This window comes from Barbatula barbatula (genome assembly GCF_947034865.1).
Source record: "Barbatula barbatula genome assembly, chromosome: 21".
Classification (NCBI taxonomy): Eukaryota; Metazoa; Chordata; class Actinopteri; order Cypriniformes; family Nemacheilidae; genus Barbatula; species Barbatula barbatula.
In genome coordinates this window covers 21,224,018-21,239,222 of record NC_136784.1, presented here as the reverse complement: position 1 = coordinate 21,239,222, position 15,205 = coordinate 21,224,018, and the positions used below count along the sequence as shown (strand labels likewise).

General features: G+C 42.2%; 1 protein-coding gene across 2 annotated transcripts; it reads left to right on the top strand.

The window, feature by feature from the left end:
- Positions 1 to 420: 420 nt before the first annotated feature.
- On the top strand, positions 421 to 12,244 carry LOC306910244 (uncharacterized protein). 2 transcript variants are annotated; one of them, XM_079484658.1, is made up of 4 exons: positions 421 to 870; positions 10,737 to 11,009; positions 11,391 to 11,432; positions 12,020 to 12,244. In XM_079484658.1, the coding sequence occupies exons 1-4, from the start codon at positions 648 to 650 to the stop codon at positions 12,181 to 12,183; spliced, it is 702 nt and encodes a 233-aa protein (XP_079340784.1). In that variant the 5' UTR covers positions 421 to 647; the 3' UTR covers positions 12,184 to 12,244. The 2 variants fall into 2 exon arrangements, with proteins under 2 accessions (XP_079340784.1, XP_079340785.1); XM_079484659.1 differs by lacking the exon at positions 421 to 870 and adding an exon at positions 10,535 to 10,654.
- The last annotated feature ends 2,961 nt before the right edge of the window (positions 12,245 to 15,205 follow it).

Here is a 15,205-nt window from a genome sequence, read left to right as displayed (position 1 = left end):
GAAGACGATGATGAAGTGGAAGAAAGAAGCATCCAGTCAGGCTCTGAAAGCAGGGGGCATTTCTTCCAACGAGTCTCTAGGGAAGCACTAGAAGTTAGACAGGTACACCACCTACTTCTCCTCTCCAGCAGGTCAAGTAGCATGGCAGCATTCCAATCACACTCCCCAGCTCTCATCACCATCTGGACCACCACACAGTAAAATCGCCAGTGTTAAAAAGGTCAAATGAACTCTCACAGTGTATATGTCATATGGAGAGATTATGGTTCATTTTATTTCGTGTTTCTTGTGTGTATTGTCACTGGTTTGTTTTCTTTTCTTATTTGAGTTTGTGTTTTTGTTGTGATTTTATTTTATTCACGCTATTATTTTGGTGGTTGTTTGACCATGATTTGGAATGTGTGGTAACGCCCCCGTGTTCTTCTGGGTGCCCGGACCACAGCTGATAAGATGGACAGCTGTTGGTGATTGTCACGTCAAATCACAGACTGTTAAAAAAGCGAAGGAACTGAGGCGGTGTGTGTCTGTGGCCACGCGAACTCTGTTGTTGCAACTCTGTCCCCACGTCATTGCTGGATTGTTTATGTTGTTACCACGATCATCGCACGGATAATTGTCTGCTTGTGTCGAAGCCTGAAGTTTTGCTGATGTGCCGGTTCCGCTGTCGACTCTGTGTGGGTTCGTCTCCTCCTCTGTTGCATTGCTGTCGTCCGCTGCTGTGCTGGAAATTCTGCCGTCCTCGGTTGCGCTGGGATTGCTGCTGTCCTTCGCTGTACTGCCCGAGCCCCGCCTTGTCCGTTCTGGTCCTGTGGTTTGAGGAGCGCTGTTCAACGAGACTGGGAGTTAGATTCGTCTGCTCCCAGTTTATGGGTGAGTGACGTTCTAGCTAAGTTATGCTGTCTTGCCTCGTCCGAAGTTAAGATCCACGTCACGGTCTCATCTAAATTGGAGAGCGTCAGGCTGTCCACTGTAGTCTTACCATTACATATAACTTATTCACGGATTGTAGTGCTTTACTTGATTATTGCACGATTGATAGCTTTTAGTGTGGTGCTGTGCTTATGCTGTGTTTGATATCTACTGTGGAGATACTGGCGGCTTTTCTTCCTGTTGTGTGAGTGTTGTGTTGGTGCCTGCGGTGATTGACAGGTGGCCTGCTGCGTATACGTCACTGCCTAGCGTAAGACGGACTTGAGAGAGAGAGGGACCGCTTATGGACTGTGTATCTATGGACTTCCAGTGGACTTGAACGTGTTGCCTGATGTCCAGCTTTTACTTTGATTAATAATTTTAAGAGCCTGATTGAGAGTGTGTGTGTGTGCATGGGCACCTCATTTTTTTATTGAATTAGTTTATAATAAATATATATTTTTACTGAATTTGTTGTCTTGGTGAATCTGTTGTGTTGCTCCCACCAAACTAAACTAACTTGCAGTTACTTATTTAATCGAGTCCCAGCTCTTCAATTGGGTGGCGTAGTCGAGCTATATTGCCTTTGTCACATATACACACTCACCTAAAGGATTATTAGGAACACTATACTAATACTGTGTTTCACTCCCTTTCACCTTCAGAACCGCCTTAATTCTAGATGGGATTGATTCAAAAAGGTGCTGAAAGCATTCATAAGAAATGTTGGCCCATATTGATAGGATAGCATCTTGCAGTTGGAGATTTGTGGGATGCATATCCAGGGCACAAAGCTCCCGTTCCACCACATCCCAAAGATGCTCTATTGGGTTGAGATCTGGTGATTGTGGGGGCCATTTTAGTACAGTGAACTCATTGTCATGTTCAAGAAACCAATTTGAAATGATTCGAGTTTTGTGACATTATCCTGCTGGAAGTAGCCATCAGAGGATGAGAACATGGTGGTCATAAAGGGATGGACATGGTCAGAAACAATGCTCACGTAGGCCGTGGCAAGGCAAGTTTATTTATATAGCACATTTCATACACAATGGTAATTCCAAGTGCTTTACATAAAAGAAATTAAAATATCCATTTGATAGAACAGTGAAGAAATAAGAAATTTAATTTAACCAGTTCAGAATAAAAAATTAAATACAGCTTGGAATAGAAAATAAATTAAATAAAGTACAGCACAAATGTAAAGTGGTTATTTAACCACACGCAGGAATTTTACCCTTGTTATACACAAGTAACAGGCTCACACAAAAAGTCATAAAAATGTATTTATAGAACCATTTAAAAACTAAACATAATTATATGCAAAATCGAGAGTGAAAACATTGTGTGTAACTGCTTCATTCAAGGGCTAGGAGAAATGGCATAATCTGGCACCCCCGGACTAGACAGCGAATGAGAAGAGGGGCTAACATACAGATCGTGCCAATAAACTAATATGTAGTGTAAGGTTTGGAGGTGGAGTTAATTTACTAGAAATGTATTTACATGTTTACATAGCGCAGTCAGGATATTCTGTTGAATCTGCTTCTCTGAATCCATCACGTTTACCTCAGTCTAAGTTCCAGCTTCTGATTGGTTAGTTCGGCACAAGAACAAGGAAGTGAAGTGGTGGGGGAGTTGAAAAACAGGGGACTTAATAAATAAAGTACGGTTTGAGAAAGTTATCCGTCTTCATCCTGCTGTCTATTCTCATAAAGAGTGATCCAACACCACATATCGAACCCAGCACATTGCAGTAGCAACACAGTCACACGTGAGATTTACACAGCAATGGCAAATAGCAAGTCAAAAAGGTACGAGTGTAAACACTTCAAACAAAACCACACACATTAAGAAATAATGATATAAATAAATCAGCTTGATCAGTATAGTAGCATTGGAATTGGTAAAACCAATTCGCAAGTAAACAGTTGAATAAAACCTAGGCGAGCAGCCTCACTAGTCCGAGAAATATTTACATAAGCAAAACATCACAATTAGATTATGCATAAAGCAAAGTTTCGCAGAACAAGGTCAACGGTCTCGTCACTCACGACTCCGCCCACTTGGCGCTCGTAATGCCGAGAGAAAGCGCTAAAGGAGAGGCGAAAACAGTGACACACACAAGTCCCGGCTCCGACGATTTCCAGGACACAGCGACCAGCAGGGAAAACCGGAACTTTAGAGCCGAACTGTGAGACGAACTCTGAAGAGTCGGTGCGAGACTGGAGGGAAAATACAACTTCACACTGCGTGAGGAATGCTCTGCAAAGGGTGGGCTCACCGTCGTACAATGGTGGGTTATTTACCCGGGGCTCTGGAGGTAGTCCTTGAGAGGTCGCTTCGAGCTGTAGTGTGTGTTCCATCCGGGACGAAAGATCATTCACAAGAGTGGACAACGTATCAACCGTCCGCTGAGTTGCCGTTATGCCTACTGGGTTGTCCCCATTTATGTGTTGCCTCGGTTACCAACCTCCTTTGTTTTCTTCCCAGGCCCCCGAAGCTGCGGTTCCCTCGGTTCAAGCGTTTATTCGCCGATGTCGCCTCACCTGGAGAAGGGCTAGGGAGGCGCTTCTACGGACCAGGGACCGCACCAAGCTGGCCGCTGACCGTCACCGGAGGAAGGCTCCCAGGTACATCTGTGGCCAGCGGGTGTGGCTCTCTACGAGGGACCTCCCTTTGCGGGTCCCTGCACTCAAACTGGCCCCTCGCTATGTTGGGCCATACCCGATTGTTAAGGTCATCAGCCCGGTGGCGGTTCGGCTTCGCCTGCCGGGTCCTCTTCGCCGGGTGCATTCAGTCTTCCATGTCTCTAAAATCAAACCTATCGGTCGCTCTCCTCATGTTCCCCTGGTTTCTTCCCCGGTCTCCCTCCCTCCTCCCCTGATCGTTGATGGTGCTCCCGCCTTAAGGGTCAGGAAGGTGCTTGACTCTAGGCGCTGTGGTAGGGGATTCCAGTATCTGGTCGACTGGGAGGGTTATGGTCCGGAGGAAAGATATTGGGTCCCGGCCCGGGACATCCTGGACCGTTCGCTTATTGAGGCTTTCCACCTCCGTCGTGCCCCGCTTTCCTCTGGCATGCTTGGGGGCGCGCCTGGGGGGAGGGGTACTGTCAGGGTTCAGGTTTGACTTACCATTCACTTCTGTGCACGCTCAGCTGTTTCCACTCACACTCTCTTCATTTCGCGCACCTGGTCTTGATTTTCTCATTACATCCCTTTGCTTTATATTCTCCTTCAACTGTCTCCTCCGTTGCCAGTGTGTTGTTTCCTTTATTGGACATCAATCGGTCGTACCCTGTCTTGTCACTAATCTTGTTTTCCCCAGCTCGATCTGGTGGTTGTTTTTCAGGAGTTGCCGTTCTACAGTTGTCTTCCCGGTTCTCCGATTCTTCGCTCCGACTAAGAGTTTGCCAACTGTCTCCAGTTTATGTTCGCACCTCGACCGACCCACGCCTGCTTGACTACGCTCTCTCTTCTCCCTGTACGGACACTGCACGTGCCTCGACCGACCCACGCCTGCCCGACTACGATTCCTGTCTTCTCCCGCATTACTCCGGCTGTACTGCCGCGTAACTTTGTTTGCCTTTTGTTTCATTCAATAAACTGAACTCTTAACGCATCTGCTCTTGGGCCTCCATCTGACCGTGACAAATCCACCCTGCTGGTGATGAAAGCATGGACACGTTTCTCTAAGTCTTGACTGGAAACAAAGCATCTAATTCTTGCAATATTTTTCAGGTGATATTATGCTGATTTAGTTATTGATTTGACATGACTACTGAAGCTAAGATCTGACTCTAGAGACACACAGAGATTCCTGACTTGATTTTTTGTTGTTTGACCTTTAGAGTGAAGGTACGGGTTCACCTTGAGAACTTCATCTTTATTTCGAAACGCAATGACTTCAGTTTTGTCTTTGTTTAACTGAAGTTTTGGCACATCCAACTATTTATTTAATCATTCCATTTGAGCAGGGAGTCAATGGGGCTGTAATAGTAAGGCGATAGGGCTAAGTAAAGCTGTGTATCGTCTGCAAAGCTGTGGTAAGCAATTTGGTTATTTCTCATTATTTGGCTCATTGGGAGCATGTACAGGTTGAATAGGAGAGGTGCAAGTATTGAGCCTTGAGGTACTCTGCATGTCATGGATGTCCACTCAGACTTATGGTCACCTATACTCACATAATAACCTCTCGTTTCTAGGTATGACCTGAACATTTTAGGACTATCCCAGAAAGCCACACCCAGTTTTCCAGCCTGTCTATAAGTATGTTGCGATCGACCGTGTCAAATGCAGCACTGAGGTCTAGTAGGACCAGCACGGATCATTTACCTGAATCAGTACTTAAGCGAATGTCGTTTACTATCTTAATGAGGGCTGTGTCTGTGCTGTGATACGGGCGGAACCCAGATTGAAAATTGTCAAAGTATCCGTTTGAACTTAAGAATTTGTTCAGCTGGTTGAAGTCAACTTTTTCAATGATCTTACCTATGAGAGCATTTAAACGTTGCCCAATTGGCACTTAGGGGCCCAAAGTGTGCCAAGAAAACATCCCCCACACTATTACACCACCACCACCAGCCTGCACAGTGGTAACAAGGCATGATGGATCCATGTTCTCATTCTGTTTACGCCAAATTCTGACTCTACCATCTGAATGTCTTAACAGAAATCAAGACTCATCAGACCAGCCAACACTTTTCCAGTCTTCAACTGTCCAAGTTTGGTGAGCTCGTGCAAATTGTAGCCTCTTTTTCCTATTTGTAGTGGAGATGAGTTGTACCCGGTGGAGTCTTCTGATGTTGAAGCCCATCTGCCTCAAGGTTGTGCGTGTTGTGGGTTCACAAATGCTTTGCTGCATACCTCGGTTGTAACGAGTGGATATTTCAGTCAAAGTTGCAAAGTTGCTTACACCGTCCAGCACAGCCAGGGGGTGGTAATCGATGATCGGCTTAACCTCACAAGTCATGTTGCCAGCACCATCCGGTCCAGTAGATTCATCCTCTACAACATTAGGAAAATTAGACCTTTCCTATCAGAGCACTCTACGCAAGTCCTAGTCCAGGCTCTTGTCTTGTCCAAACTGGATTATTGCAATGCGCTTCTGGCTGGTTGCACAATCAAACCTCTCCAGATGAACCAGAATGTGGCGGCAAGAGTGGTCGTCAATGAACTGAAGAGAGCACATGTAACTCCGCTCTTCATCAGGTTACACTGGTTCCCTGTTGCCGCCCGCATAAAGTTCAAAGCTATGCTCCTGAACTACAAGACCACCACCGGGTCCGCACCATCGTATATCCACTCGCTGATGCAGACCTATGTTCCTTCCAGATCACTGTGGTCTGCAAAGGAACAACGACTAGTGGTACCATCCCAAAAAGGAAAAAAGTCCCTTTCCCGTACCTTCTCTGGATCTGTTCCACATTGGTGGAATGATCTACCTGCTACAAGATCAGCAGACTCGGTTGCCATCTTTAAAAAACGCCTAAAAACGCATCTCTTCCGTCAACACGTCGCTGATTGATTTATCCTAATTCTTTTCCCTTTCCTTCTTATTCAATTTTTTTTTTAAATAAAATAAAACTTACTAACCTCACTATTCTTAGCTTTGTATACTGTGCTAGGCTTTAATGGACTAGTTTTTGATGCACTTATGTATTTTGTTGCCTATGCTTCCAATGTTTCCTCATCTGTAAGTCGCTTTGGATAAAAGCGTCTTCTAAATGACTAAATGTAAATGTAATGTTCTATCAGCTTTAATCAGTCGGCCCATTCTCCTCTGAACTCTAGCATCAACAAGGCATTTTCACCCACAGGACTGCCACATACTGGATGTTTTTCCCTTTTCACACCATTCTTTGTAAATCCTAGAAATGGTTGCGCGTGAAAATCCCAGTAACTGAGCAGATTGTGAAATACTCAGACCGGCCCGTCTTGCACCAACAACCATACCACGCTCAAAATTGCTTAATTAACCTTTCTTTCCCATTCTGACATTCAGTTTGGAGTTCAGATGATTGCCTTGACCAGGACCACACCCCTAAGTGCATTGAAGCAACTGCCATGTGTTTGGTTGATTAGATCCTAATAATCCTTTAGGTGAGTGTATAATCCACATTTTGTATTTGTGGTAAAGTGAGAGCCGTGATGGGGGATTGGCTGCGTGAGTGATTAGTGGAATCAGCTGTCCACACACCGGTCCCACATATAGGAGATCGGGAGCTTAAGAGGACGAGTGGCAGGACTATTGACGAGAGAGGACTGGGTCCAGACATTTGTTAAATTTATATTGATTTTCTTGTGCCCGGCAGTCTACCGTGAGGTGGCTGACGGTCTTTTACTTCCGTGTTATTATTTGTTTATTTTGATTAAAAATTATTTTACATTCGCAGGTTCCCACCTCCTTCCTTGCTTATATAGATCTTCATTACAGTACTATATATACTATGAGAGTTAATTTGACCCTTTTTAACACTGGCGAATTGGCTGTGTAGTAGAACTAATAAGTCAGCTTTATTTATATAGCGCTTTTTAAAATTTTCATTGTTACAAAGCAGCTGTACAAGAAAACATTGACTATAAGTAAAACATAAAAGGTTATGGAAGTCAAAACACAGGTCAAATATCAGACACACAATAAATTCCTATATGCAGTGTTAATTAAATAAGACTATCAAATTCTAGCAGCCCCCCCGGCCAGGCAAACAGTGCAAAACAGTATGCAAACGGTGGTGAGGAACCCAAAACTCCATTGGAGGAGAAAAAAAACCTCAGAGGGAAACCAGGCCTAACCAGGGGATTCCAGTTCCCCTCTGGCAAAAACTGCTGCCTCTGCACAAGCTCAACAGTGCTTGCACAACAAGGCAAAATAAAAAAAGTTAGATTTAAAATTATCATTAATAATCTAATAGCGACTGAAGTTTTGTAGAGTCGCCACGTCCTTCGTCCAGCATTTGTCAGGTCTGGGAATGGATTGCGTCCTGCTTGCTCCGGTAACCTTGGACTGCATCCTGCCCGCTCTAGTAACCTTGGAACAATGAGACAAGACTGGCTGAGAGTAGAGTGCTGTGTGGGGTTAGGGTCATTTGAAAAAACGGGGAATGCTGGCGATAGAGAAAAAAGCCCAGCTGCTGGAATTTCCTTTGAAAGCAATTGCAAAAACATGCTGTAAGCCCATAGAAATGCCTCGGTCGGGTGGACCAATTAAGCCTCTTAAAAGTCCTACTCATAACATTTTCTAATCTTAAGAGCCCTTTTAAGGGATTAGAGGCTTTGTGAATTAATGTTGTCTTCACTAGGATCTTCTCTTTAATTTCTAGGGGAAACACTTACACTCATCTGGCACACAACGTCATAAGACGTCAACATTTGGTTGCATTTTGGTTGCGAAGTCAGGTGATGTCAGTTCAACACCTAAAACTAACGTTCACTTGACGTCCAATACCGACGTCAACTGACGTAGAAATTAAGTAGATTTTTGGTTGTGTTGCAAAGTAACTCAAATCCAACGTCAAGTTGACACCAAACACTGACATTTAAGTAGTTCAACATTACAATCAGAAAGTCCACTCAACGTCAAATCCTAACATCATTAGATGTTGGTATTTTGTTGATTTTTGGTTGTGTTGTAAAGAAACCAAAATTCAACGTCAAACCAACATCTCAAGCTGACGTCAATTTGCTGTGAAAGACTGACATTTAGTTAGATGGTATGATGCCCAAAATCCAACATCTTCTAAACGTCATAATAAGAATGTCGAATTCCAACATCATTACACGTTATTTTCTTGATTTTTGGTTGAGTTGTAAGACAAAGTTCAAAGACAAGCCAACGTTTCAAATTTATGTGACATCGCCATAAATTACTGAAAATTAGATAGTAGATATGGTGACTAACATCCAACCAACTTCAACCTGACGTCAAACACTGACATTTAGTCTTAATGAAAAGTAAAAAATCTTCTAATCAAAGCCAATGTCTCCCATCAATGTCAATTTTCAAATGAGGAGAGTGGACATAACCTTACGTCACTTACCAATGTCAATTTACAGAGTACCTTTATTCATAAGATTATATGGAAGTTCTTGTTTTTTGACAAAAGGTGTTTGTTCATAACAGAAAAACAATTAAATAAAGCCTCCTCAGATTTATAAGGAGGTCGTGGTATAAAAATATAATTGTGGACAACCTCACTTTCCTATCAAGAAATGACTTTGGAGGCAACATTTGTGCACAGGAATTTCACCAAAAAGATTGCAGACTGAATTCTGAGGCAGCGTAAAGGTTAGATAATCTAAAAAGAAACAGAGGGTGCCTTGGTGAAAAGTGTATATTTAATGAATACAATATATATTTTGACATGATGCCATGTTTATTTTTTGAGGTAAACAAGAATTTATGAGGGCATACAAGAAGTTCCACTTGCATTGGTGTGATGTCTGGCCAAGTATGGTTTCCCATACTCTGAATTTGTGCTTTGCATTTCACCCCTACAAGTGACTTTCGACACACACTCAGAGCAGTGGGGGTTCAGTGCGTTGCACAAGGGTCTTAGATAACAAAGTCATGGTTTTGAAGGTGGAAGAGAGCGCTGCCCCCACCTACTACTCAGACTTAAACCTGCAACCTTTGTATTACAAGCCCAACTACCATTTAGCCTTATGCAATGCCCTACAATTTGTTTTCAATCTTACATTTTAAAGTGCAACATATAAGCAAGATGATTATCAGGATTATCATTTTTTATTTTTAAAGTGAATTTTAATTAAAAATGTTAAATTTGTTTTATAGTTTTTAAAATCATATCATTTTCTAACGTTAATAGCATCAACCATCAAGGGTGATTCTGTTTCAACTCTACTGTGTATTAGTCAGTAGCCTTTGACTAATTTGACAATTAGTCAAAATTGTCAGTAGCACTAGTGAGAAGAGGGTTAGTGTACTTTTTTTTTTTTTTTCACTTGTCTGTTAAGTATTCACAGAAGAGGTGTGTTTTAAGTAGTTTTTTGAAGGTTGTGAGAGATGTGGTTGACCGGACCGCATTGGGAAGAATGTTCCACCAGGAAGGAGTTGTGAAGAAGATATCTTTTTTATATCGCCATATATTCATTATTTTATGTTTACGCAAATATCTACACCCCTGATAGCACACGTACATCTGGCAGACATCTATTTTATATCTGCATTTTCATCTGCAAGACATCTGGTGGATGCAATTTGCTCTTCTGCTCTACATCTCTGAGACGTCTGCTGTCAGATGTCATATAGACCTCAAGAAGATGTCTGTGAGATGTGTATGATTTAGAATGGATGTACAACAGCTTTTTCTTTTTACACAGCACATGTTTTACAGATCATTGGCAGACATCTTACAGATGTACCTGTGCTATCTGGGACACATGTATAAATATGCTGAAATAAAAGCACTGAAAAGTGAGAGGATATTTCAATTTTTTTATAATTTAATAATAATTTAAATATATGTACTTATATTTCATAATCAGAGCTGCCAAGAAAATGTTTTATTTAGTGAAGGTAAAGAGCAGAGTGCCTTCTTTAGCTGTGATATGTGCCTCAGCCAATCAGAGTGCAGGACGTGAAGAAGAGAAGTTTCCAAAGACATCACATGACCCGCAGCAGCATAGATGTGCAAGAGCAGGAAGTGACTTTATACTAAATTAGATTATGACACATAGGGCTTTACTTTGTCTCTCGCTGTACGGATTCTTTCTCACATCACATGGTGAAGTCTGTGTTTACAATCTCTCTGTATACTGTATAGTCTAATCTCGCGGTCTGTGTGATGATTTGTGGTTTTCTCTCAGCTCTCCAGGACCAGCGAGTCCGACCCAACGGCATGGGGATTCTGTCCTGTGGTGACGTGAAGGAAGGAAAAGTGATCTGGAGCAGATTCATAAATGGAAGTCAAGTGTTCATCCTCAGTGCTGATCATGACAGACAGATAATCAGACATACAAAGAATTACAATCACAGTGTTTTACCAGACCTGTCTCTGATCATCTGGTTCGTCACAGCTCAGGATGAAGGCTTGTACTATTGCAATGGACGATCTGTGGCGTGTCTGACAGTGAAATCAGGTGAACAGTCTTTACTGAGCATTACACTCCTAATGTCTGAAGAAGACCTAAAACAATTAACGTCTGCACACATTATTAAATTAAACAATCCAAAACACTGAACCACATTGGTTATATGAGCACACAAACTCTTGAAATGACCCCTTTAGTGTTCAGTATGTGTGATTGCGTGATATTGGTCGGAATGGTTTTAATAAGTAATATACTCGTTTTGTCAATGCAGAAACAAAGTTTATGTTGCTTAGCATTTTAAGGAATATACATTTGTGGAATATACAGTACAGCTAACCTTCTTGTAAATTTAAAGCAATGCACATGAGCACAGCATGCTGCTCATTCACTTATTCACATTCGTATTGCTAAATGTGGACTGTTTGACAGCTAATGGGCGGAGTACAGAAGATCTGGCAGCATGTGTCACAGGTCAGTAGAAAAAAAAACACTGAATACTCTAGAAGTAATAGCTTAAGAATGATCTTTACAACCTTAGCTGTTTTTAACGGAGTATGCTCTTCACACATATCTGCATTCATTTAGCTGACACTTTTATCCCATTAAAAGTTATTTAGATGTGTGATTTATGATCTACTGGTAGTATAGCAGAAATATACTACCCAACTGCTTAAATATGACAACAAAGCAACAGAAAGAGGAAATCTGCTTCAGAAACAGGAGGTTAAGAAATGTGGGTGTTAGAGTTATCTGAAACTGTTAACTCATATGTTAAATACTGAATCAATCACTAAATACATTTAGTTGAGCTGACAATAGACGTTCAATGCATTTATTAGGAAATGTGATGAAACCTCATTGAATATAACAGGCTCTTTCAGCTAAGGTGCATAAAAGTGCAGGTAAATCGCAGGCTTTTTACCACAACATGTTTTTATCCAGTAAATTCACATATTGTGCCTGTAGATGTTGTTCCATACATGGTTTTTGAGCTACTGTCATTAAACATGACCTGGTGATATGATGTGATGTAATGAATTGTGTTGACTGATCTCCAGATGCTGTAAGTGTGATGGAGCGAGTGCTGATGTTCTCTGGTGTTGGACTGGCTGCTTTCATGTTTCTCATAGTAACTGTTATTGCGCTGCAGATTGTGTACAAGACCAACACAGCGAAGCATCAGAACGAGATGAACTATATTGATACGATATCACTCCATTAACACTGAACCCTGCTATGTTAATGTGTGGATCTACTTCAATAAAGATTTGATTATAAAATGCAGAGCTGTTTTTTTGTATCTATTACCATAATGTTACGGGCCTGAAACGTCTTCATTTATGCAAGAAATTAAACTTCTGTATGCGCAGATAAGCTTATGGTAGTGGATCATTGATCTTTTGTTTAGTGGTCCTACCAATATCCACACTAAATTGTCCCTACTAATAATTTCAACCAAACAATTAATCCACACAAAAGCGGCTGATGTCTGTCTGTGTTTTATGTTTTTTACTTAATACTTATTTTAATCTACATTTATCCAGGTACCATTGAATTGAAATTAAAAATATTTTTCAACAGCGTTCTGTAAAAATAGCGCAGATTGTGGTATACAAATGGTTAAGTTTCTAACACACGTCGATTGACGATTGGCTTTGCCTTCTCTTGCTAACGTAAGGTTGCTGCTGATTCTGTGTACAAACTAAACGTCAAAGCAAAGCTGTGTCTGTGTCAACAAGACAAAATGAGCATTATTATGCAGGTTATTCCAAGTGTGCAGTCCTCAAAATCAGTTCATACACAATAAAACAATGGGTTACTTAAGGGTCAACACGCCCCGCTAGCAACCCCGGTTATAAATACGGGCGTGAACCACCACCCATTCTCTTTTGCCGAGTAGTGAAAAGTACTCCCTGAGTGACCAGGCCGTGTGGCGTGTTGACTGAAATGAAATAGAACGATGGGTTACTTAAGGTAACCTAGTTCTATGAATAAGGTCAACACGCCACAGTATGGGTCACCGTATACCAGATAAGATCAGGAGGGGAGAACCAACCCAAGCAGGGCAATAAACTCAAGGAAACCTTTTAATGCTGAATAGAACATTTATTAGCTTACCTTGTTGTGTACACTGGTAAGCAGAGCGCCGTCCGCACCTCGACAATATTTACATATACACAGTTAAATCAGAGGGCAGTCAGCAGGATTCCAGTTCCCCTCTGGCAAAAACTGCAGACTCTGCACAAGCTCGGCAGTGCGTGCACAACAAGGCAAAATAACAAAAGTTAGATTTAAAATTATCATTAATAATCTAATAGCGGCTGAAGTTTTGTAGAGTCGCCACGTCCTTCGTCCAGCTTTATCATCAAAGCATTTGTCAGGTCTGGGTATGGATTGCGCCCTGCCCGCTGCGGTAACCTTGGACTGCATCCTGCCCGCTCTAGTAACCTTGGAACAATGAGACAAGACTGGCTGAGAGTAGAGTACTGTTCTGCACTATTTGATGCAACAAATGCATCAGTTGTTATTGGAAGTGTTCCTGGTTCCGGTTGATCTAACTAGTGCAGCCTAGATCTTTGAAATATATATATTATGAGAGTGTAGTGTATGCAAGATTAAAAAGATGCGTCTTTAGTCTAGATTTAAACTGACAGAGTGTGTCTGCCTCCCGGACAGCGCAGGGAAGACCGTTCCAAAGTTTAGGCGCTAGATAGGAAAAGGATCTGCCGCCTGCACTTGATTTTGAAATTCTAGGTATTACCAACTGGCCTGACGCCTGAGAGCGTAGTGCACGTGATGGACTGTAATACGTGAGGAGTACACTCAAGCAGTGAGGAGCCAAACCATGCAAGGCTTTATAGGTAGCCCCCCTGGTCCCTATGCTGATTTTCTAAAAAATAGTTTGCGGACTTCCTATCGGATCTATTGGTTAACGTTGATAAAATACTAATTGTCAGAGATTTTAATATCCACTGTGACGAGCGTCCTGAGCTCACATCAGCGTTGCCCTGGAAACAGACAAGAAGCACCTGGCAACACTCATCACGGGCTGATTGGTCACAGCTGATAGCAATCAATAGAGGGACTTATAAACAGCCAGCTCACAGAGAGAAGGTGAGACACCTCTCCATGAGACCTGAACTAATGCTCTCTTTGTCTCACTACAGAGTACAGCCTGTGACCGACCAACCCCGCCACGAGGACCTCACAGAGGACACGGAGAAGAGCACGGAAGAGGGATCCCACCACACACTTTCACACCACCACATATCTGTAAAATAAAAACCACCGTCTGGGGCTTTTCATTTTGAGCCAACCTTGTCGTGTATTCTTCCACCTTGCTACACCACGTAGATAGTGCTAATGATGCATTAGCTGTGGTGTTTACAGAACTACTACAATCTTTTGGAGTAACACACACATCAATGGACCCACTCATTGATTTAATCATACACTAGACCTGATTATATCTCACGGAGCCGATCCAACCAATATAGATATTATGCCTCTAAGTGACGATGTCACCGATCACCATATACTGCGATCTTATAACGGGTACTTTGCGCACGGCAGGAATCAGCCCTTTAACTCGTTATCGACAGGGTAGAACAATCACCTCCACTACTAAAGATAGTTTCACAAAGTGTCATGATTCTGCCTGCTCTTGTCTTGATTTTCTGGTCTAGGGGCAGAATCATGACAGACCCACGTGTTTTATGTGGAGAGGAACATATTATGGTCAATCAGGACATAATATGCGTTCTCTCCTGTCTCGTCATTTGGCCCTGCCCCTCTCGTTTCTAGTATAGCTCTCCTCCTGTGTCGCATTACCCACACCTGCCCATCGTTATCCCCTTTGTTAGTCTCCCTATATAATACCCTCTTGTCTATTGTCTTGTGCTCGTTGGTTGTACAATATCCCTTGCTTGTACTCCTTACTGTGTCCTTGAAACCTTGTCAAGTAACGTATAGTCTAGTCTTAGTGTTTAATATTGAGTTCTTGTTGAGTGTTTAGTAATCCGTTTATCATATTTGTTATTGTGTACTGTTTTGTTACTCCCTCGTGGGTTTTTGTTTTGTTCCTGTTTTATTATTTATTAAAGTCTTGTTAACCCCTTCATCTCCTGTTGCCTGCGCTTGGGTTCGTCCTCTCTGTGATTCCTGACACAAAGAGCTTACCAGATCTGACTCCTCTAAAACTATACCAATAAAGAATCGCTCGATGACGTGACCAGCAAATTGGG

Bases quoted from the DNA above. Each gene is read 5' to 3' on its own strand.
- LOC306910244 (XM_079484658.1), top strand. From the start codon at position 648: ATGTGCCGGTTCCGCTGTCGACTCTGTGTGGGTTCGTCTCCTCCTCTG. The intron at 871-10,736 runs GTGAGTGACGTT...GTTTTCTCTCAG, and splicing joins CGTCTGCTCCCAGTTTATGG to CTCTCCAGGACCAGCGAGTC. The intron at 11,433-12,019 runs GTCAGTAGAAAA...ACTGATCTCCAG, and splicing joins TCTGGCAGCATGTGTCACAG to ATGCTGTAAGTGTGATGGAG.